The sequence below is a fragment of the Bos taurus genome, chromosome 16 (assembly GCF_002263795.3).
Source record: "Bos taurus isolate L1 Dominette 01449 registration number 42190680 breed Hereford chromosome 16, ARS-UCD2.0, whole genome shotgun sequence".
Taxonomy (NCBI): Eukaryota; Metazoa; Chordata; class Mammalia; order Artiodactyla; family Bovidae; genus Bos; species Bos taurus.
Window position 1 is genome coordinate 51178310 of NC_037343.1, and position 19333 is coordinate 51197642.

Genomic DNA, 19333 nt, shown 5'->3' on the forward strand with positions numbered 1-19333 from the left:
CTGTTTTCTCTTCACACCCCTCAAGAACCCCCCCAGTGGCAAAAGCAGGGAGGGAGGCTGGGGCAGGGAGTTGTGACTCCCCCCAGCCTAGTGGCCCCCGAATCACAGTGGCCACACTGCCACTGGACAAGGCCCTTCCTGTCAGAGCTCAGGCTCTGGCCACAAACTCAGGCCCCTTGCAGAACCCCAGCTCGACCACATGAACATGGGTCCTGGGACTGGCCTCTGGCTACCAGCCTCTGTCCTGTGACTTGGGCTGAGAGTTAGGTGATCAGGTAGGAGAGAGAGGTTCAAGGGCAGGAGAGCATCTGGGACCCCAGAGCCCCTGCATCAGTGTGACCAGCAGCTATTTGACTTGGGGGATCTGGTCCCTGGTGAGCTCTCAGGGTAGGGACTGTCTTCCTCCCTCCCCCGAACACCCAGCAGAAAGCCATGGTGACCCTTCCTTCAAGGCCATCTTTCCTGGCTTCCTCAGATCACCTCTGGGGAAGCTGAGACCCAAGAGAAGAAGGCCCAGGCTTTGTTGAGTGGGCCAACCTCATAGAGCCCTCAGAGCCTAGGGAAACGGATATCAACACCCCTGCCGAGGCTCACCTGAGGGTGGTCCCTGGCCTGGACTCAGGGACTTATGGAAAAACTGGCTCCTCCAGTCAGTGATGGACTAATGTGGCCTTTTCTTGTGCTGGTCCACTGAGCAAGGATGGTCCTGACCTGGCAGATGGGAGAGTCTAGGCTCCAAGCCAACTTCAAAGAGGGCAGCACCATCACTCTCAGGCTCCACCCTAGGTCCTCTCCCATCTCACTCTCGCCAGCGTGGGCCTCCTTCTAGTGGCCTCAAGTTTTCCTCCTGGGGTCGGAGAGGGAGAGCCGCTCTCCCCAGTGGCTGGACCCTTCACTGCCAGGGGGGGCGCTGCTCCTCATATCCCTTGCCCCACGGAGGACCCCACGCAGGTTTGATGGACAGCAGCTAGGAAAAAAAAATCTCTACACCTGCTGCCGGAGGGCCGTGCTCCTGTGTGCGCATAGCTGCTCGCGCTGACCCTACTGTCGCGTCCACACGGGGACCCGCAAAACGCTTGGCCCGTGTTTCTTGGAGCCCCCGTGCGACCTGGCAGAGGGCGCGCCAACTCGGAGCTGACGCGGGGTGGGGGTAGGGGGGCAAAGTGACAGAGTGGCATCGGTTCCGGTCCGGACACAAGAATTCTCAGCTTCCCGCGTAGCCGCTGCAGCACGTCGGTGTAACCAAGGCGCCGCCGGACTATGAAGAGGTGGAGGACCGGAGCCCGGCGGCGCAGAACCCCTCCGAGGGCTCCAGGCCGGGCTCGGAGCTTCCTGAGGGCCCCCACCCGCCTTCTTCCTGCCGAGCGCGCCCCCGGCCACCCACTGGCCCGGAGCCTGACCCTGTGGACTGCCCACCAATGCGCGTGGCGAAGGCCGGGAGCGCGCGCCCTAGGCTCCAGGCCTGGACACGGCAGGAGGCCCCGCCCCTAGCGCGCCCCGCCCCCCAGGCGCGCGTGCGCAGCCCCGCCCCCACGCCGCTGGCCGCCCGGTGACGTCAGGCACGCCGCTCTCGGGCGCCCCCAGCGGCCGCTCGTAGCCGGATCCGCGGTCCCTTTAACGCGCGGCCCGAGGGGGCGGCGGCGGGGCGCACGGACGCGGCGGGCCTCGCGCCCTCCCTGCCTGCGTCCCGGGCCCGGGGCGCATGGGCGGCCGTGGGCGGCGGGGCAGCAGCCGGGGTGCTCGCGGAGTCGGGACCGGGGCCAGGGCCTGGGCTGAGGCCGGCAGGGCGGGCGGGGCCGGAGCGGCCGGGCGGGGACGCGGGGGCCTGGTCGCGGCCGGGCCGGGAGCGGCGCGCGGGCGGGGCGCGGGCCGGCAGCGGGGAGGCGCCCGCGTCCGAGGCCCGGGCCGGGCCTGAGCGCCGCGCCATGGCGGAGACCAAGATCATCTATCACATGGATGAGGAGGAGACGCCGTACCTGGTCAAGCTGCCGGTGGCGCCCGAGCGCGTCACGCTGGCCGACTTCAAGAACGTGCTCAGCAACCGGCCCGTGCACGCCTACAAATTCTTCTTCAAGTCCATGGACCAGGACTTCGGGTCAGTGGGACGTAGGGCCTGTGCGCGGGTGCGCGCGGTAGGCACCTGTCCGGCCAGGCAGGGCAGGGGATCCTGGGACTGTGACCTGGGCGGTGTCTGCGCGCCCTGGTGCGTGTGTCCCACCTGTCTGTGCTCTGAGCATGGGACGCCTGGGCCCCTGACTGCCTGTCCCGGGGTCTGAGAGCACTGGACGGTGGGCGGACAGCAGTCCTGGCTTCTCCATTCACCCTGGGCCCTGTTCTGAGTGTGTGTTACTTGTGGTGGAGGTCTGTAGTCGAAGTGGACCTCCGAAATCCCATCTTGGCACCTGTCAGACTCAGGGTCTGCTGACCCCCTTATGTGGAGGGCAGGTGGGATTCATGAGGCTTGGGGTCAGAGGAGTTTCCAAGCGTTGGGGGGAAGGGGTTAGGGAGGGGACAGGGTGCCAGCCACCCAGTGGGTCTCCTAGTTAGCACGGGGGAAATGAGGTGATCCGGGACAAGGGCACAGATCTGTCTGCAGGGGTCTGCAGAAGTTTCTGGAGGCTTAAAACAGCATTCTTCTGGCCCCCTTCTCCAGGGTCCTCAGGACAGGGCAGGGGCCAAGGGTCACTGGGCAACATGGGGCTTTATTCCACCCACCCCAGCCTTGGGGTTGCTGGCCACAGGGCCTGTGTCCCTGCTGAACTACATGCCACTTGGGTTCCTGAGAGCAGTGCAGGCCAGCTGCTGACTCGGGCAGCCTCTGGGTCAGAGTTCCCACGTCTGCCCTTAGGGGTGGCTGTCCCGGCTGAGGGGACTTCCTGCTTGTGCCGGGCCAGGCCTCTGGAATGGTGAGTGGTGAACTGGAGGCTGCCTGGACGCTCGAGCCCTGACCCAGCACAACCACGGGTAACCTGAGTCCCCCGCTCGGCAGTGCTGGGGGGGCACCCAGAGGCCGCCTGGGTCGAGCAGGTGTGCTTGGGCGCCCTTAGGCAGCCCGTGTCCTTGTCTGTGGCTGCGTCTTAGGACTTTGACATTGAGGCCATTTCCTGGATTCTGTGGTTTGCGCTGGCCCTGGGCAGTCCCAGGTCAGGTTAAGCTGAGGCCACTTTGTGGCTCCCAGGGAGGCCTGAGGGACATGGGGGCAACTAGACTGTCTCATACCCTAAACACCAGGGAGAGGCAGAGAACGAGGAATGGGTCCTTGGCAGCCCCCAGCCCTGCTGGGCTCAGGTTAGGAGCTGCCCCCAGGCCAGGCTTCACAGGGTAGGGCATAGACTGGGGAGCCTGGTCCTGGCCACTGGCTGCCCCCTACCCGCCTCAGCTGGTTGATCGCCTACAGTCTCACTTCTCTGAGCCTGCTCTGCTTTGGCTGTGAGCATCAGGTATGTGAAAGGGTGCTTTTGTTTTTTAACTTTGTTTATCATTTTAACAAAAATTACTGAAATCACACATGCTCTTTCACACACTGAAGGGAGTGTGTGACAAACTGTGTGCCCAACCCCCCAGGTTGCTGCCCTGGGACCATGATCTGGGGTGCAGCCTGAGGGACCGACCCTCCTACTGTGTCTAATAGCCACTGAGCTGCAGAGACCCCTGCCCCACGCCAGGTGCACTCTCAGCAGAGGCTGTGCCTGCTAGAGGATTTTCAGGACCCATGGGTGCCCTGGCCCAGGAGGTCATGGTGGGCAGGCAAGATATGGGTCTTGAAGCAAGAGTAGGTGTTCTTCAGGTTGTCTAAGCATGACTGGGATGTGAGGGAGGGAACAAGACCGGGCTGGTAGGCTGGGCTGGGACAGAGGGAGGGATTGGGGTGACTCTGGAAGGTGCAGTGGGCATGGGCAGACAGAGCAGGGGTGGCTCATCTTATCCTCCACTCCCACCCCCAGACCTGTGGTTGGTGGCCTGTTGGCCTCAGGGACCCTTGGAGGGGATCTGCTTCCTTCCTTCCCTCTCCTGAGATCTACCTACAGAGTTCCAGGTTCTGTTTATTCTGTAGAATCATTTACTCAGTGGAATAAATTTTCTCTGGGAGTGTCTGATTAGTCACCCACACTTTAGTATAAATGAGAGCTAGAGTCTCACCTTGGCTACCTAATGGATATAGCTGGAGATTGGAGAAAGAGGGGTCAGGCCCTGGCTGGGCTGGGGAAGTGGCCCCCTTATGAGAGGGGTGGCCTCAGATTGGGGACTGTGAGGTCCCTGACCCTGCTGAGGCCTCTGTTCCTAAAGTCTCAGTTCTTGGCCTCTCTGGCCAGGAAGGGAAACCTTGCTAAGTCTAAGGTGTGGCCATAGCCACTTGCTCTGGCCAGGCCCCACTCTCCATGAGCATCTTTGGCAAGTGGGTAGAGCATCTTTGGCAAGTGGGTAGAGAGTCCTGCACCTCCCTCCCACTCTTCCCATCCAGGTCATAGCTGTGTGTCCCAGTGAAGCTGGGGAGGCTCTCAGAGCCTGTGCTGGTCTGACCCAGAGGTGCTAAGCATTGGGCTTGGTGTGCAGCCATGCTCACAGGCTTCCACTGCCTTGTGGACTCCAGGCCTCCCTGGACTTGGCAGTGGCCCTGGGCCCTGCATCTCTGGGCCAGGAGCTCTGGTCTGCAGGGCCATCTGTCTGTGGGCCCTGGGGGCTGTGGTGGGGGCTGTGCTTGGCCTGGTCTAGGCTGCCTGAGCTCCCACTCTGCCCTCTGCAGCTCTGCCCTCTGCAGCCAGTGCCCCTGGTGTTGAGAGGTTCTAGATGCCTCACCCCCTGGAGCTTGCGGTCAGGCGTGGAGCGTCTAGGGTCTAGACCGTTCACCCTGGAGCCTTCAGAGCCCAAGCCTGGTCAGGAGGCAGTAGGGGGACAGATGAAGGCTCTGTGGGAACTGAGGATCCTGACTCCTGGGGCACCCCTGTGTCTCTGAGGACACAGGCGGGGCATCCCACTGGGTCTCTGGAAGCCCAAGGGTCCCTGGGCTCCTGGCTCGGAGCAGGGAGCCTGTTCTGTATGGGCCCTGCTCTGAGCAGATTCCTGGCTGGGGCGCGTCTGCGGGGGTGGCGGGTGGGGCTGGACAGCCCAAGTTCCAGGTTATCATGGATCTCACCAGGAATCCCAGAGCTGGGGGCAACATGCCAATGGAGGTTCCCCTGGGTGGCCACCCTGAGGGTTCGTGTCTTTGCTGACCACAGCTCCTGAGGTCTACTCTCAGGTTCAGGGAAGGTGCTCTGGTTGTTTGGGGGGCATTTCCCCAGGGTTGGTTGAGGCCTCCCCAAACCCCACCCCCAACCTCGTCCCTGTTCCTGGCCATCACTAGGGATGGGCAGCACCGTGCCCCTGGTGCTGGGCGTGCCCCTGGGGAAGGCAAGGCCCTCCCTCTCCCTCCCTGCTATCCTGACTAGCTGCTCCTCGATGCCCTGACCCCCAGGGGGAAGGCTGGGTGCCCTTTAGTTCTGACCAGAAGGTGTATATCTCTCAGACTGGAGAGGACTGGGGAAGCAGGGCCTCTGGGCCCTGGTCGAGGGCATTCATGTGTGAGTGGGCTGCATGGGGGCCTCAGGCAGCTCTGGGTGACCGATTGTCTGGAGGCACTGGCCGTGCAGGCAGTGGGGGTTCAGGGTGCCGCCTGAGGTGTCCACCTCTGGGAAGCCCCATGGACCTTGTGCTGTGAGTCAAAAGGGCGGGAACATGAGTGCAGGGAGGGAGGGGAGGCTGCGGGCCAGGCCACCTGGGCTGTGAAGTGAGAACCAGGTCCCCCTGGGTCTCTTGCTGCAGTGACTCAGAGGTGGTGCTTGGGGCCTGTTGGGTCCCCTGGAGGGCTTGCTGCAACCCCCTGTCTCCTGGCTGCAGCCAGCAGAACCCCAAGTGTCCCCAGGCCACCACAGGTCTTCATGTGGTGACACCTTCTGTCATCTTGGGCTGGGTCTCGGCCTCCTCAGAGCTCAGCTCTGCCGGACTGTGGTGCATGATGGAGGCTGCAGACACTTTGTCTGTTCCTCACTGGGGAGAGGGGCTCCTGAGAAATGACTCTTGTCCATTGTTTTGTCCACCTCATTTGTGCCTGTGTGGCTGGCCTGGGAGGCCTGGGAGGCATCTGATGGAGTCACCATAGGACCCTGGCGGAGTGCCCCCTCCAGGCTGCCCTGTCTCCTCTGTGCACTCTGCCCTGAGGTCTTGGGCCTCTCCTGGTGGGTGGGGTGGACTGGAGCCTTGCTCTCTGGGGCCTCCTGCCCCCTGCTGCTGCCTCGGACATGCCGAGTTGAGGTGTCTGGGCCCAGAGGCCACGAGGCTACTTCCTGCTTGGTCTGTAGCTCCTATTTCTACACTGGGCCCTCATCCCAGGTGTGGAAATCTGCGGTGTTGGGCAGGGCTGCGCTCCAGGGGCCTGCTGCTGGCCCCGCCCTGCCTACCCTGCTCCCTGGGCCTCCGGGAGGCCACAGTGTGGGATGTGTCTGGGCCACAGCACTGTCTGCCCTGCCCCATGGCCCTTCTCTGCTACCCTTCTCACCCCTTTGAACCGGACTCCTGGACCTCCCCAACCTGTTTCTGACCCCAGGGTCATTGGCTTCCTTCCCAGTTAGAGTTGCACTGGGCCTTGGCCACCTGCCTCTCCTGTCCCCACCGGCCCACCTGCTGGGGGCAGCATGAAGGGACAGGCCAGGCTAGCCGTTGGGCAGTGGGTAGAGCTGGTGACCTTCAGGGCCTGAGGCTTCTCCATGGGCCCTGCTGGCCCTGCACTTGTCCGCCCTTCGAGTTGGGCCAGTGTTGTTAGTGGGGATCTGTTTCTGTCTCCTTGGCTGGGCCAACAGGTCAGGAGGGTGGTGGCCCGTTCCTGGAGTGTGAGCTTGCAGGTCTGTGTGCCGTGCATCTCCTGGGGGCTCTGCCCACACCCTACTTGTGCTGAAGCCTGCTGTGAACTGAGCCCTGCCGTCACAATACAAAGTCTGGGGGAGTCACACAGAGCAAGGAGGATACTTGTATTTGTATCTGGGCCCCATGGGCCCTGGGTGGAGTCCTTGGAAGGATGGTGATGGTCCCCAGAAGCGGAGGTGCTGGGTGAGGGCATCCGCACAGACTGGCATATGGGTGTGTGGCCGGATGCCCCGTGTGGCCAGATACCCCATGTGACCCACACCCCGGACAAGCTGGGGGCCTTAGTCCAGAGCCCAGTGATGGGAGCAGGCCCCAGTGTGGCTGCCTCACAGCTGCGTCTGCCTGCAGGGTTGTAAAGGAGGAGATCTCTGACGATAATGCCAAGCTGCCCTGCTTCAACGGCCGTGTGGTCTCCTGGGTGAGTCCATGGGATGCTGGCAGAGGGCCCTGGGCTGGTGGGAGTGGAAGAAGGTGACTGCCCATGCCGGTGCCCTGCTGGGGTCACCTGGACGCTGGTTCCTGAGCCCTGCTCTTGTCTACAGCTGGTTCTGGCTGAGGGTGCTCACTCGGATGCAGGGTCTCAGGGCACTGATGGACACACAGACCTGCCCCCGCCTCTTGAGCGGACAGGTGGCATCGGGGACTCCCGGCCTCCCTCCTTCCAGTAAGGATTCTGGGGGGCTGTGCTGAGCCCAGTGGAGCTGAGGGGCTTGCATCCTGCCAGCCTGTTGGAAGCGGGGAGGGGCAGCTGAGCAGGGACCCACGGTCAGTAGGTGCTGGTCAGCAGAGGAGGGGCAAGTGGAGAGGCCCAGAGTGGGCCGGCGGGTAGATGGGGGCTCTGCTGGAGTTGAGGTCCCACTGGATGTTGGGAGGAGAGGAGCTGAGAGGGTGTTTGAGGCATGAGTGGCCTGGCCGCCCCAGCCCAGCCCTCCTCGGCACAGCCCGAATGTGGCCGGCAGCCGCGATGGGATGGATAACGAGACTGGCACGGAGTCACTGGTCAGCCACCGGCGGGAGCGAGCCCGACGCCGGAACCGTGAAGAGGGTAATGAGGCCATGCCCTTGACCTCCCTGGGACCCCCGTGGGCACCCCAAGCCCCTGCTGGCCCCTCTTCCCCTGGGGGTCCCTTGGCAGAGGTTCCAGACCCAAATACTCTGGACCCTAGTGACCCCTCAGCAGCCCTGCAGTCACCCTGCCAGCTCCCAGGTGAAAGCGTGCATGAGGTTGCAGGGGCTTCCCATGACTTCCAGGGGATCCCATGGCCAGGCCCCGTCCCTGCTGTCCCCACAGCAGCCCGGACCAACGGGCACCCAAGGGGGGACCGGCGGCGGGACCTGGGGCTGCCCCCTGACAGTGCGTCCACCGTGCTGAGCAGTGAACTTGAGTCCAGCAGCTTCATCGACTCGGATGAAGATGACAACACAAGCCGGTGGGTGAGGGTGGGGGTGTAAGTTGGGGCAGGGTGTGTGCCCTGGACCACACATGTATATATGCATGTGCGTGTGCACATGGGCAGGACACCCTGCTGGCTGCTCACTGTCTGCAGGGTGGGGATGGTTTCCCCAGGTTCAGCCTTGTCCCTGCCCCTTTGAGTTCAACTGTGTGGGGGTGGCCAGACCCTGACTCTGGGCCCCCCCAGGCTGAGTAGCTCCACGGAGCAGAGCACCTCCTCCAGGCTCATCCGGAAACACAAGCGCCGGCGGCGGAAACAGCGCCTGCGGCAGACAGACCGGGTAGGTGCAGACTGGGCAGGTGTGGGCTGGCAGGTGTGAACCAGTCAGGTGTGGACTGAGCAGGTGTAGGCTGGGGCGGGCAGATGGGTCCCACTCACAGCCCCTCACCTGGCGTCCCCTACAGGCCTCCTCTTTCAGCAGCATCACGGACTCCACCATGTCCCTCAACATCATCACCGTCACACTCAACATGGGTGAGGCCTCTGGGGGGTGCTGGGCAGGGCACAGTGGTGCTGGGGGCACACCTGCTCACCACCCACCCTGCCCTGCAGAGAGGCACCACTTCCTGGGCATCAGCATCGTGGGCCAGAGCAATGACCGGGGCGACGGTGGCATCTACATCGGCTCCATCATGAAGGGTGGGGCTGTTGCTGCTGATGGCCGCATCGAGCCAGGCGACATGCTGCTGCAGGTGCGGGCTGGGAGAGCTTCTGGTGGGGGGAAGAGCAGCACCCCCACCCACCATGCTGACCTCTTGCCCCCAGGTGAACGACGTCAACTTCGAGAACATGAGCAACGATGATGCTGTGCGAGTCCTGCGGGAGATTGTGTCCCAGACGGGGTGAGGCGTGTGGGGGTGACACATGTAGGGGTGGGACAGTGGATGGGAGGGGGCCGCCTGGGTCACCTTGTGACCCGCCCACCCCACAGGCCCATCAGCCTCACGGTGGCCAAGTGCTGGGACCCAACGCCCCGCAGCTACTTCACCATCCCGAGGGGTGAGTGACCCCCTGGGGCCAGTGGGGTGGGAGTGGGGCACCTAGCCCAGCCTGAAGGGCTTCTTCTCTGTCCTGTGTTCCACTTCCCCCCAACACCATCCATCTGTCCGTCTGTTGCCATGCTATGGCTGCCCAGCGGATCCAGTTCGGCCCATCGACCCAGCTGCCTGGCTGTCCCACACGGCAGCATTGACGGGAGCCCTGCCCCGCTATGGTACGAGCCCCTGCTCCAGCGCCGTCACGCGCACCAGCTCCTCCTCACTAACCAGCTCTGTGCCTGGCGCTCCGCGTAAGTGGCAGCTCACAAGGTTGGGAACCGAGGCTCTGGCCAGGCACTCACTGGGTGCGGTCGCCCCTGAGGGCCACACCAGCCTTGAGTGTTCACGGTGCTGCCGGGTCCTCATGATCAGATGTAGGGCTGCCTGGTCCCGCCCTCCTCCCTGCTCTCTGTCCCAGCAATGGGAGTGGGAGATGCCTGGAGGGGCTCAGTGAGCCCTGGGGTCTGCGTGGCGGGGGCAGGGAGAGGCAGGTGCCTGTGTGGGGCCCTCACCCTGCTTTCCTGCCACTAACATGACTAATAGCCCCAGCCCGCAGGGGAGGGGGTAGAAGACGCCTGATATTGGCCCCTGGGGCTCTGGTCTGCAGGGTCAGGGGGCCTTGCCCTAGCTGGACAGGGTGGGAGATGCAGGTCCAAACCCCTCCCGCCTAGTGCCTGTTCCCTGACCCTGCAGGGCCATTGAGCGCTGGCACTGAGCCCCACAGTTGCTTGGCCAGCAGAGCCTGGCCTCTGAAGTGGGGAAGCAGGCCGGGCCTGGGGTCTGTTCTGACCCTGTGCCGCCCGTCAGCCACTCGGGCTGAGGAGGGGGCCATGCCTTGCAGAGCTGGAGGAGGCGCCGCTGACGGTGAAGAGCGACATGGGTGCTGTTGTCCGGGTCATGCAGCTTCCGGACTCGGGCCTGGAAATCCGGGACCGCATGTGGCTCAAGATCACCATCGCCAATGCCGTCATCGGTGAGGGTCCTGTACCCGGGGCTGGGGCCAGGTCCCTGCCTGACGTGCCCGCTGCCGCGCAGGCACAGATGTGGTGGACTGGCTGTGCCTGCACCTGGAGGGCTTCCGCAAGCAGTGGGTGGGTGGGTGGGGGTGGTTGGGGGTGAGGGGCGGGACCGGGTCCCTGTCCTGACTGCTGCCTGCTGCCACCCAGGGGCAGATGTGGTGGACTGGCTGTACGCGCACCTGGAGGGCTTCCGCGAGCGGCGGGAGGCGCGCAAGTACGCCAGCAGCATGCTGAAGCGTGGCTTCCTGCGGCACACAGTCAACAAGGTCACCTTCTCAGAGCAGTGCTACTACGTCTTCGGGGACCTGTGCAGCAGTGAGTGGGGCTGCGGAGTGGAGTCCCAGAAGGGAAGGCCGCCCTCCCCACCCTCACCCGCACTCCCTCTGCCCTCCCCTCTCGCAGATCTTGCCGCCCTGAACCTCAACAGTGGCTCTAGTGGGGCTTCTGATCAGGACACGCTGGCCCCACTGCCCCACCCGGCTGCCCCCTGGCCTCTGGGTCAGGGCTACCCCTACCAGTACCCAGGGCCCCCGCCCTGCTTCCCGCCTGCATATCAGGACCCTGGCTTCGGCTACGGCAGCGGCAGTGCTGGGAGTCAGCAGAGTGAAGGTGAGGGCCCCTACCTCCAAGCCCAGCCCCATCCCCCACAGCCTGGCTCTGCCCTGCGTGCCCGCCCCCTGCCCTGCACTCCCATCTGCTCTGTGCTCGGGCCCTGGGTGGCTTCTTCTGAAAGGGGTGAGTGGTCAGAGGCTGGGGAGAAGAGCTTAGAGTCTTAAGGGGTTGTGTGGGTGTGCTGGTGGTCCAGACGTGGCAAAGGCAGAGAGAGATGGTGTGGAAATGGGGGCATGGGATGTGATGGCCCAGGGTGGGGGAGCAGCAGAGGGGTCCTGGGACCCTCCCTCCAGCACCTGCAGCACAGCAGGGAGCAGAGGTGACAGTTCCATAGATAGCTGCAGCCCGCTGCTGGGACGTGAAGGGAAGCTGAGCAGGGGGGTTGTGGTGTCACAGAGGAGCACCTGTTGGGACACTGTCCTGAGGCTGAGTCGGGGGTTAGTGAGGCCCATGGGCATATGCTCCTAAAAGCACCTGGGGAGAGATCTGGTAGGTGACTCAGTAGACCCAGAAGGGGATAGGGAGAGAGGACAGTGGATTAGGGGCAGCAGTCTCCAAAGGGAAGCATGTTGGGTGCTAAGGCCAGTGGGCACATGCCCCCAGTGTCTGGGGAGAGGTCTGGTGGGTGGCTTGGTGGACCCAGGAGGGGATGGGGAGAGAGAACAGTGGATCAGGGGCAGCAGTGTCCAAGGGGAAGCGTGTTGGGCGCCGGTGGACCTTGCACAGGCCCAGCTGGCGGTGTGGGTGCCCGGCCGCTGGTGTGTAACTCCTCTATCCCTTGCTTTGTGCTGAGCAAGCCTTAGACTGAAGGACTAGCGGAGCGGACCCTCGGGGCCGGTAAGCCAGGGTCCTGCTCGGCGTCCCCCTCCGCACGTCCCTAGCCAGTGGGCATCTTCAGGTTCCCGACATGTCCTGAGTGCCCAGGAGGGGCTGAGCTGAGTAGCCGGCCAGGGCTCTGGGGGCAGATGAAAGGCGGGTCTTGGGTGGGGAGCCCACGATGGCTGGCAGTGCCCCGGGCACATGGCCTCCTCTGGGCCTCCGTTTCTCAGCTGCAAAACGGCCCTCGATCCAGGCACTGGTGTGAGGAGTGGGGACCAAGCTGGCCCTGGAGCATCCCTGCCTGTCTGCCACTGCCCGCCCTGCCCCCCACCCCCCACCCCCCACAACCGCATCTCTTCTCTGCCTGCTGCAGCTGCTCCTGCTTCCCTGGGCTGGGCCAGTCCAGCCCTCACATCTGCATGGCTGCCCACCCCAACCTGCACCCGCTCAGGACCGCTGGTGTTGCCCCTGGTGGTCCCGGCCATGGCCGTCTGTCTTGGAAGAGGCAAGGTCTAGTACTGACCATCCCATTCCTCTCCCCCGTTCTTGACCCCAGGAAGCAAAAGCAGTGGGTCCACCCGGAGTGCTGGCGGGAGCAGCCGTCGGGCCTTGGGCCGCGAGAAGGAGAGCCGGTCGGCTGGAGCTGGGGGCAGTGGCAGCGAGTCAGACCACACAGTGCCAAGCGGGGCGGGTGGCAGTGGCTGGCGGGAGCGTCCCCCTAGCCAGCTCAGCCGTGGCAGCAGCCCACGCAGCCAGGCCTCAGCCGCCGCCCCAGGGCTCCCCCCGCTGCACCCCCTGACAAAGGCCTACTCAGTGGTGGGTGGGCCACCTGGGGGGCCACCTGTCCGGGAGCTGGCCGCTGTCCCGCCAGAGCTGACAGGCAGCCGCCAGTCCTTCCAAAAGGCCATGGGGAACCCCTGTGAGTTCTTCGTGGATATCATGTGACCGAGGCGAGAGTGCCTTCGGCCCAGCCCTGCTGTGGGGAGTCCCAGAGTCCTGCTCTTGCAGGAGGGCTCTGCTCCTGGAGCTTGTGTGGGCTTGCCTTAGCGGCCATTCCAGGTTAGACCTGTGCTTGCTGCCATGGAGTCTGGGCCTGGACAAAGTGGCAGCAGGCTGGAGGGGAGGGGCTGAGGGCAGCCCAGACCACCGTGATCTGGATGGTGGCTCATCCATCCCTGGCTGGAGCTGTCAGTGCAGACCCTGGGCAGGAGGGGCATCTCCCTGTGCTTAGGCAAGTCTGACCCTCTCCTCTTGGCGTATGCCTCAGGGACCCCAGCTTGCCCACAGAGCTGCACATGGGGCCTCAAACTGAGCTGAGAGGTGGCCACTAGGCCTGGGCCCCACCAGGTTCACAGGCCCCACCCATCTTGCCTAGGCCAGGATTGGGGGGTTCCTCTCGGGGTTAGAATCATAGCCCCAAGGTCCCTCTGTGGCTGCCCAAGGTAGGGATCTAATTTATTTATTTATTGTCTGGCCTGTGTGCTCTGTGGGGTGGCGGCCAAGTCAGCTGTCCCCTACCCCAACCACCGGAACAGTTTCGTGTATCCCCCCTGCAGGGACACAGGTCATGTCTGGAGGTGTGCGGGAAGACAGTGAGGGGGAGGCGGCAGGATGGGGGACCCTGAGCGGGGGAGGGCCACAGACGCGCACAGCTGCTGCAGGGGCAGGGTTTAGAGCAGAGGGCATGGCCAGCTCAGCCTTCCTCGCGATCTTGGGGTGGCATCCCACCCACCCACCCACGCACGCACACACACATACACGTCGCTTCCGTCCGGCGTCTCTGGCCTGCACATGTCTGCACTGTAGATACTATATCTAGTTGGGAGCATCATCCAGATAGTTAATAGAGCTGCTTCTGTGTAAATGCTATTTTAAACACTAAAAATCGTTTAATTTTATGGGACTGATGTGTGACCTGTGTCTCTTCCACACTTCAGGAGGTTGGGATGCAGGGGCTGGGTCAACTTCCCCAGGGTCCAGTTGAGAACTGACCCAGGACTGGCTTGGTGCTGTCCTCTGGGTGCCAGCTCACCAAGGCCCTGCCCACAGCTGACCTGGCAGGCAGTCTTGTATCTGTGGTGCTGGCTCCTGGCTCTGGGGCAGGGGTGGGGTGGGGGGTAGGGGTCCCTGTGGCTGGTGCTGGCCATAGTGCTGACCCCCCAACCCTGCCTGGGCTCTGTCCGTGGTGCTGGAGGTGACTGGCCCCCATTCTGCTGGCTCACCGGCCAGGGAGAGAGAAGGAAGCTTGGTGCCCCCTCCCTTCTGAGGAGGCCTCTGCCTTATGCTGGGGCCCAGGTCAGGTACACACCCCTGCAGAGGGGTTGAGAAAGCCCCACCCACCTCCCAATATCCCACTCTTGTGATGCTTGGAGAGGATGCTGGGTGGGGGCCTCCCACTGGGCCCAGCCAGGCAAGTGACACCCAGCTTTGCCTTCATGTGGTCCCTGGGGTCTTCCCTGAGCGCTCAGTGTAGGATTCATGGAGCCCCGAGAATCCTCTATGGGCCTCTGACTGGAACAGTGGGGCTGGGTCACCTGTGTAGGCCAGGGCTCGGCCAGGACAAGACAGAGCCTAACTCTGGGGCCCCAGGTGATGAGATCCCATTGGGCTGAGGCTGCTTATGCACTCTGGAGGTCACTCTGGGGTCAACGTGAGCAGAATCTAGGGCTGTGAGTCTCAGTGGAGTCAAAGCACAGTCTTCAGGTTGCTGCATGGAGACTTGGTTTGGGGATACCTCAACGAGGTCTGAATTCACTGGGGTGAGGTCACTGACTCAAGGATCACTTGTTTTTCCCCTGAGTCTCCTCCCCGTGCCCACTGCCGCCCTGCCCTCTGGCATCGCTGGGACCCCCTCCCAAGAAGAACTCGGGGGTGTTGAGGTCTGGCCGCCACAGCAGCAGGTAGCACTTAGGCAGGTGGAAGGTGGTCAGGATGCCCAGCACACAGAAGAGAATGGTGCCCATCTGCACAGGGGGGTGGGAGACCACATGTACATTGGCAAAGAGGGGGATGTAGGAGACCCAGGTGATGAAGTAGGCCAGCATGGCAAAGGTCAGGCCACGGGCGCTATTGTAGTGGCCAGGCCGGCTCTGTACCAGGAAGGTGCCCAGGAAGCAGAGGAAGGCCAGCATGGCATTGGTGGCATGCACCACTCCGAACATGATCCAGGAGCTCACACGGCAGTGCACCAGTGCCTCCGTGGGCAGCGCATGCCAGTTTGTTACAACCACTGGCGGGAAGACTGCCAGGTACCAGGAGCAGAGCGCCGCCTCTGCCAGCATGGCAAGCAGCACTACCAGCCAGGCCCAGGGCCCCCGCAGGCAGCTATGGAGCCAGTCTGTCCAGCTGGGTGGCAGCTCTGAGCCCACAAAGATCTCGGCTGCCAGCAGGAATAGTGTGCTCAGGCAGCCGGTGAGGGGGAGGTGGAGCAGCAGCTGCTGGCCCATGCAGCTGGCAGTGCTGGGCCGGCCAGGGAACAGGAGGACGCTGAGGCAGACCAGGCCCAGGCAGGCCAGGCCGAAGCAGGCCCGGGGTCCCCCTGCGGCCTGAACTAGTGGGCTGTCCCGGTGCCAGGTGAAGAGTCCCAGGGCCACCAGCACCAGACCCAGAACGATGCCCAGCAGCAGGAGCAGCCCAAGCACAGCCGGCTCCCCCCACGCCAGGAACCTGGGCCTGCGGGGGAAGCACCGGGTACTACCGTCTGGGGACCACTGGTCCTGGTCACACTTGCTGCAGAGGGCATCGTCTAAGGCAAGGGAGGAGAGAGGGCATGCTGGGGACCACTGGCTTTCCTGGCCTTCCTTCTGCCCCAGACCTGACCCTATGGTACCTGCCCTCACTCGGGCCTCAGCGTGGGCTGGACCCTGAGGGCTCACCTGGGTGGCGCTGGTAGCTGCCTGCCTTGCAGTCCACGCAGTCGTAGCAGCAGGAATGGAAGCCCTTCACGCGGCGCACCTGGCCTTCCCTGCACTGCCGTGAGCACTGGGACACGGGCTCCTGGCGGGCGGCAGGGCTCAGGCTCTGCGTGGCTGGCCACACTGGCCCAAGCCCTGGGGGCCGCCCCTGCTCCCCGGGCAGGACTGGTGCTCACTTGGTTTCCTGGGGTGTGCCAGATCATGCTGGAGAACTGGAGCTCCAGGCTGCCGTTGAAGCTGCCCACAGTGCGCAGCATGGGCATCCGGTCCCTCCAAACCCACAGCTTCAGGTCATAAGCAAGGTCCACATTTCCGCTGGTGTCGAACTGCAGGGTCCGGTTGTATGCGTGGAAACTCATGTTGTACATGTTGTCCAGGAGCTGGCAGTGGGGAGATCAGGGGGTGGTGGGGGAATCAGGGGATGGTGGGGCTGGGCAGGGAGTCGCCACTGGCCAGACCCCCCTCCCCGTCCCCCATCTCCTCCTCAGGGGTGCCAGTGAATTGGGGAACGAGCCAAGAGGCACAGCTTCTGTGACCTCACCTGCCAGGGCCGCACGGGCTCCTGTGCAGGGCAGCCGGAGGAGTTGCAGAGCAGTGCTTTGTGAAGCGCATGGGCCACGCTGTACACAGCTGCGTAGGCGGCAAAAGTTTGGTGGTATAGCAGCCCATCGGTCACGTTCTCCGGGGAGGCGCGGTCACACTGCGGGCAGCGTGGCCCCACCACATGCTCCTCCAGACCCAGCCGCCCTGCCTCTAGCGAGGCACAGTAGGCGGGCTCCGCAGCCCGGGCCAGGCGGGTCTGCACATAGGATCGGAACTCGGGCATCTCAGCACCCTGATGCAGGAAGCCGAGCACCGTGCCCACCCGGTCCATGCCTGGTAGCGTCATGACCAGGCTTGAAGTCAGCCAAGCCTCGCTGGCCACCCATACCTTGGGTGAGAGCCTGTAGCGGATGCTGTAGCTGAACAGGCTGTAGGTGGCTTGGGCGGAGGAGAAGACCACCACCACCTGCACGCTGCTGTGGTTTACCTGGTGCAGCAGGCTCTGCACAGAGCCTAGCCGCGTGCCGCCAGCACGGGGCAGTGGCATCAGGCCCTCGTAAGCGATGCAGATGCCCTTGGCATTGGCCAGGCTGGAGAAGAGGCCCAGGCCCTGCCGGCCATACTCGTCATCACTGCCCACGGCGGCCACCCAGTTCCAGTGCAGCCCCCGCAGCAGCTCCACCATGGCTGTCGCCTGCACGCGGTCGCTGGGCACCGTGCGGAAGAAGGATGGGAATGTCTCGCGGTTGCTCAGCCGGTCGGTGGTGGCACCGTAGCTGACCTGCAGGCGAAGGCGGCTCCTGACACGGGGGCTCCTGAGGTGGGCGGGAGGATGGGATGTGGGGAGGGGGCGCACCTGGGGCATGAGGAAGAAGCTGAAGAACTTGCCAGTGACCAGGGCAACTTCGGACGAGTGGGGCCCAATGACAGCCAGCACACGGGGTTGGTACTGCGTGTAGTCACAGTAGGCGCCGATGCTGCGGCTGCCTGCCTTGGCCATGAACACCAGGCTGGGCTTCATCGCAACCACGGGTTCCGAGCATGTGTCGAAAAGGTCATAGCCCAGACGCAGCCCAGGGAGCAGGGTGGGTGCGTTGTTGATCTCCTCCACGGCCATCATCACAGCTAGTGCCCAGAGCAGACCGGGGGCCGACAACCTGGGGCCACAGGGGCTGCGGGTGGCCAACCCCTCTCCCCCTGACCAACCTCCCCCAGCCCCACCCCTGCACACAATCCCAGCCTCCCTACCTGGTGCACACGGTGGCATTGGGCTGCGTCCTGTCACCCAGCCCGGTGTCATCGGCCGAGCCCAGGGGGAAGAGCCCACCCAGAATATAGTCCCCCGGCAGGCTGAGCTGCTGGGACAGGCACAATGGGGCCCCTGGCCTGATACCCAGTGCAGCCACAAGGCCCAGGAAGGTCAGGCCTAGCATGGCAGGCGGCATCTTCCAGCAGCAGGACAGACTGCTTGCACCTGAACTTCCAGTAGCAAGTGGGCGGGCAGACTGGGGCCCCAGATATGGGGAGTCAGGCGGGGAGGGGCACAGGATTTGTTTAGCAAAGTGCTTGCCTGCTCACCTGCCTCCTTGGGGCCCTGGAGTCGCCCCCACCTCCTGGGCCTCTCAGGTGTACTCACGTTGGGCTTATCCTGATGGCACCAACAGGCCCTCTGGGTGATGGTGACCTGGGCAGGCAGGCTCTAGGAAGCTACTGCCCATGACATTGCTACCTGTGTCCAAACCCCTGGTACCCACCTGTTCTGCAGGGGTTGCCCTGGAGTCTCCAGCTGATGTGAGACAGTCATGGAGGTGCCAGTGGGGCAGCACACCATCCCCCCAGCCCAGGGAGGCACTGTCTATAGTCGGGGTGGAGCAGGGTGGACTGCAAGCCCAGGGGCAGCCTGAGGGGGGGTATCGCACAGCCCTGCAACCAAAAGTACAGTGGATGGCTGGCCAGCATGGCTCTCACCCATGACTGGGTGGGGAGGGTCCCGAGGTGGGGGTCATGGCCTCAGCCTGCCTGGGAACAGTGCACCTTGAGGGTCTGTGGCCTAGAAGATTCGGAGGCCACAAGGTTTCAGAGGGCAGGTGCCTTCCTTCAGGGACAGAGCTCACAGCTGGGCCTGGGTGGGGAGGCATGCAAACAAGGGAGGAAATGCTGTAACCAAATGGGCTGCAGCAGTCATACCAGCACCAGGTGTGGCAATGGACCTGAGGCCCAGGCTGGTGGCTCCTGCTTAGCCACTGGGTGCCCGGGGACTGGTCTCCCCAAGTCTGGGTCTGGGGGCCTCACTGACACCAGGCCACAGGCACCCAAGGGAGCTGGGGGAGGCTAGAGATGCCCTTCAGGGTGCAGTGGCGTCTGGCAGACGTTCACGGAATTGGTCTAGGAACCTGGTCTTTGCCTGAAACTATGGCCTTGGGGGGGGCACACATGGACGGCACGCTCACCACAAACACACACACGCACTACACACCCTTAGGGAGGGCGCACGAGGCACAGCACACACAGAACGCACACCACACACACAGTGCCTACACCAGCACCCACGTATGCACACAGGCACACGTGCAGCCCTTACTCTCTGGCCTTTGTCAGTAACCTTCTAGGCTCTGGCCCCCATGGGTATGGCCAGAGCTGGACAGGGTGCAGCAGCAGACCAGGAAGTGGCTTGTGCTGGGCGCTGCTGTTCAGCTCTGGCCATCAAGCAGCGTCTGTGAGGACCCTGCCTGACACGCGTCCTCTTTCTGTCCAGACCACGGCCCTGCACAGAGCAGCCTCTCCACTGGCTGCAGCTCGGCAGATTTTCCTCTCTCTACAGGGGAGGTAGCTGACCTCAGATCTGCACTTCCAACTCAGCCACTCAGGTGATTCTGTGACTCAGTCTTCTCACCTGTACAACGAAGATAATTCAGACCTTGGCACTGGTTGAGGGACCAATCTTGCACAGAGATGGGAAGGACCCCAACACTGGCAAGGACATGCCTCATGCCCCTGTGGTTGACACTGCCCTGATGGCCTGGCAGCACCCTTGT

The 19333-nt window shown here is 63.6% G+C and overlaps 2 protein-coding genes across 11 annotated transcripts; one reads left to right on the forward strand and one right to left on the reverse strand.

The window, feature by feature from the left end:
* Positions 1 to 1616: 1616 nt before the first annotated feature.
* DVL1 (dishevelled segment polarity protein 1) lies at positions 1617 to 13744 on the forward strand. Of its 9 annotated transcripts, XM_024976257.2 has the most exons (16): positions 1617 to 2095; positions 7249 to 7318; positions 7443 to 7564; positions 7842 to 7945; positions 8192 to 8330; positions 8541 to 8634; positions 8759 to 8828; positions 8907 to 9046; positions 9120 to 9196; positions 9286 to 9353; positions 9490 to 9642; positions 10233 to 10364; positions 10558 to 10725; positions 10813 to 11019; positions 11820 to 11859; positions 12398 to 12475. In XM_024976257.2, the coding sequence occupies exons 1-15, from the start codon at positions 1926 to 1928 to the stop codon at positions 11828 to 11830; spliced, it is 1725 nt and encodes a 574-aa protein (XP_024832025.1). In that variant the 5' UTR covers positions 1617 to 1925; the 3' UTR covers positions 11831 to 11859; positions 12398 to 12475.
* On the reverse strand, positions 13224 to 19280 carry TAS1R3 (taste 1 receptor member 3). 2 transcript variants are annotated; one of them, XM_024976810.2, is made up of 6 exons: positions 17547 to 19273; positions 17155 to 17455; positions 16297 to 17079; positions 15932 to 16135; positions 15717 to 15837; positions 13224 to 15586 (listed from the first exon to the last, which is right to left on the reverse strand). In XM_024976810.2, the coding sequence occupies exons 1-6, from the start codon at positions 17741 to 17743 to the stop codon at positions 14622 to 14624; spliced, it is 2571 nt and encodes an 856-aa protein (XP_024832578.1). In that variant the 5' UTR covers positions 17744 to 19273; the 3' UTR covers positions 13224 to 14621. The 2 variants fall into 2 exon arrangements, with proteins under 2 accessions (XP_024832578.1, XP_059731755.1); XM_059875772.1 differs by having other exon boundaries at positions 16297 to 18221; positions 19192 to 19280.
* Between the last annotated feature and the right edge of the window lie 53 nt (positions 19281 to 19333).

Coding starts and splice junctions, on each gene's coding strand:
- DVL1 (XM_024976247.2), top strand. CDS start 1,926: ATGGCGGAGACCAAGATCATCTATCACATGGATGAGGAGGAGACGCCG. Junction 9,197..9,285: donor GAGATTGTGTCCCAGACGGG/GTGAGGCGTGTG, acceptor CCCACCCCACAG/GCCCATCAGCCTCACGGTGG. Junction 9,354..9,489: donor CTACTTCACCATCCCGAGGG/GTGAGTGACCCC, acceptor ATGGCTGCCCAG/CGGATCCAGTTCGGCCCATC.
- TAS1R3 (XM_059875772.1), bottom strand. CDS start 17,598: ATGACACCGGGCTGGGTGACAGGACGCAGCCCAATGCCACCGTGTGCA. Junction 16,136..16,296: donor AGCCCGTGCGGCCCTGGCAG/GTGAGGTCACAG, acceptor CCCCACTGCCAG/CTCCTGGACAACATGTACAA. Junction 15,838..15,931: donor GGCACACCCCAGGAAACCAA/GTGAGCACCAGT, acceptor GCCGCCCGCCAG/GAGCCCGTGTCCCAGTGCTC.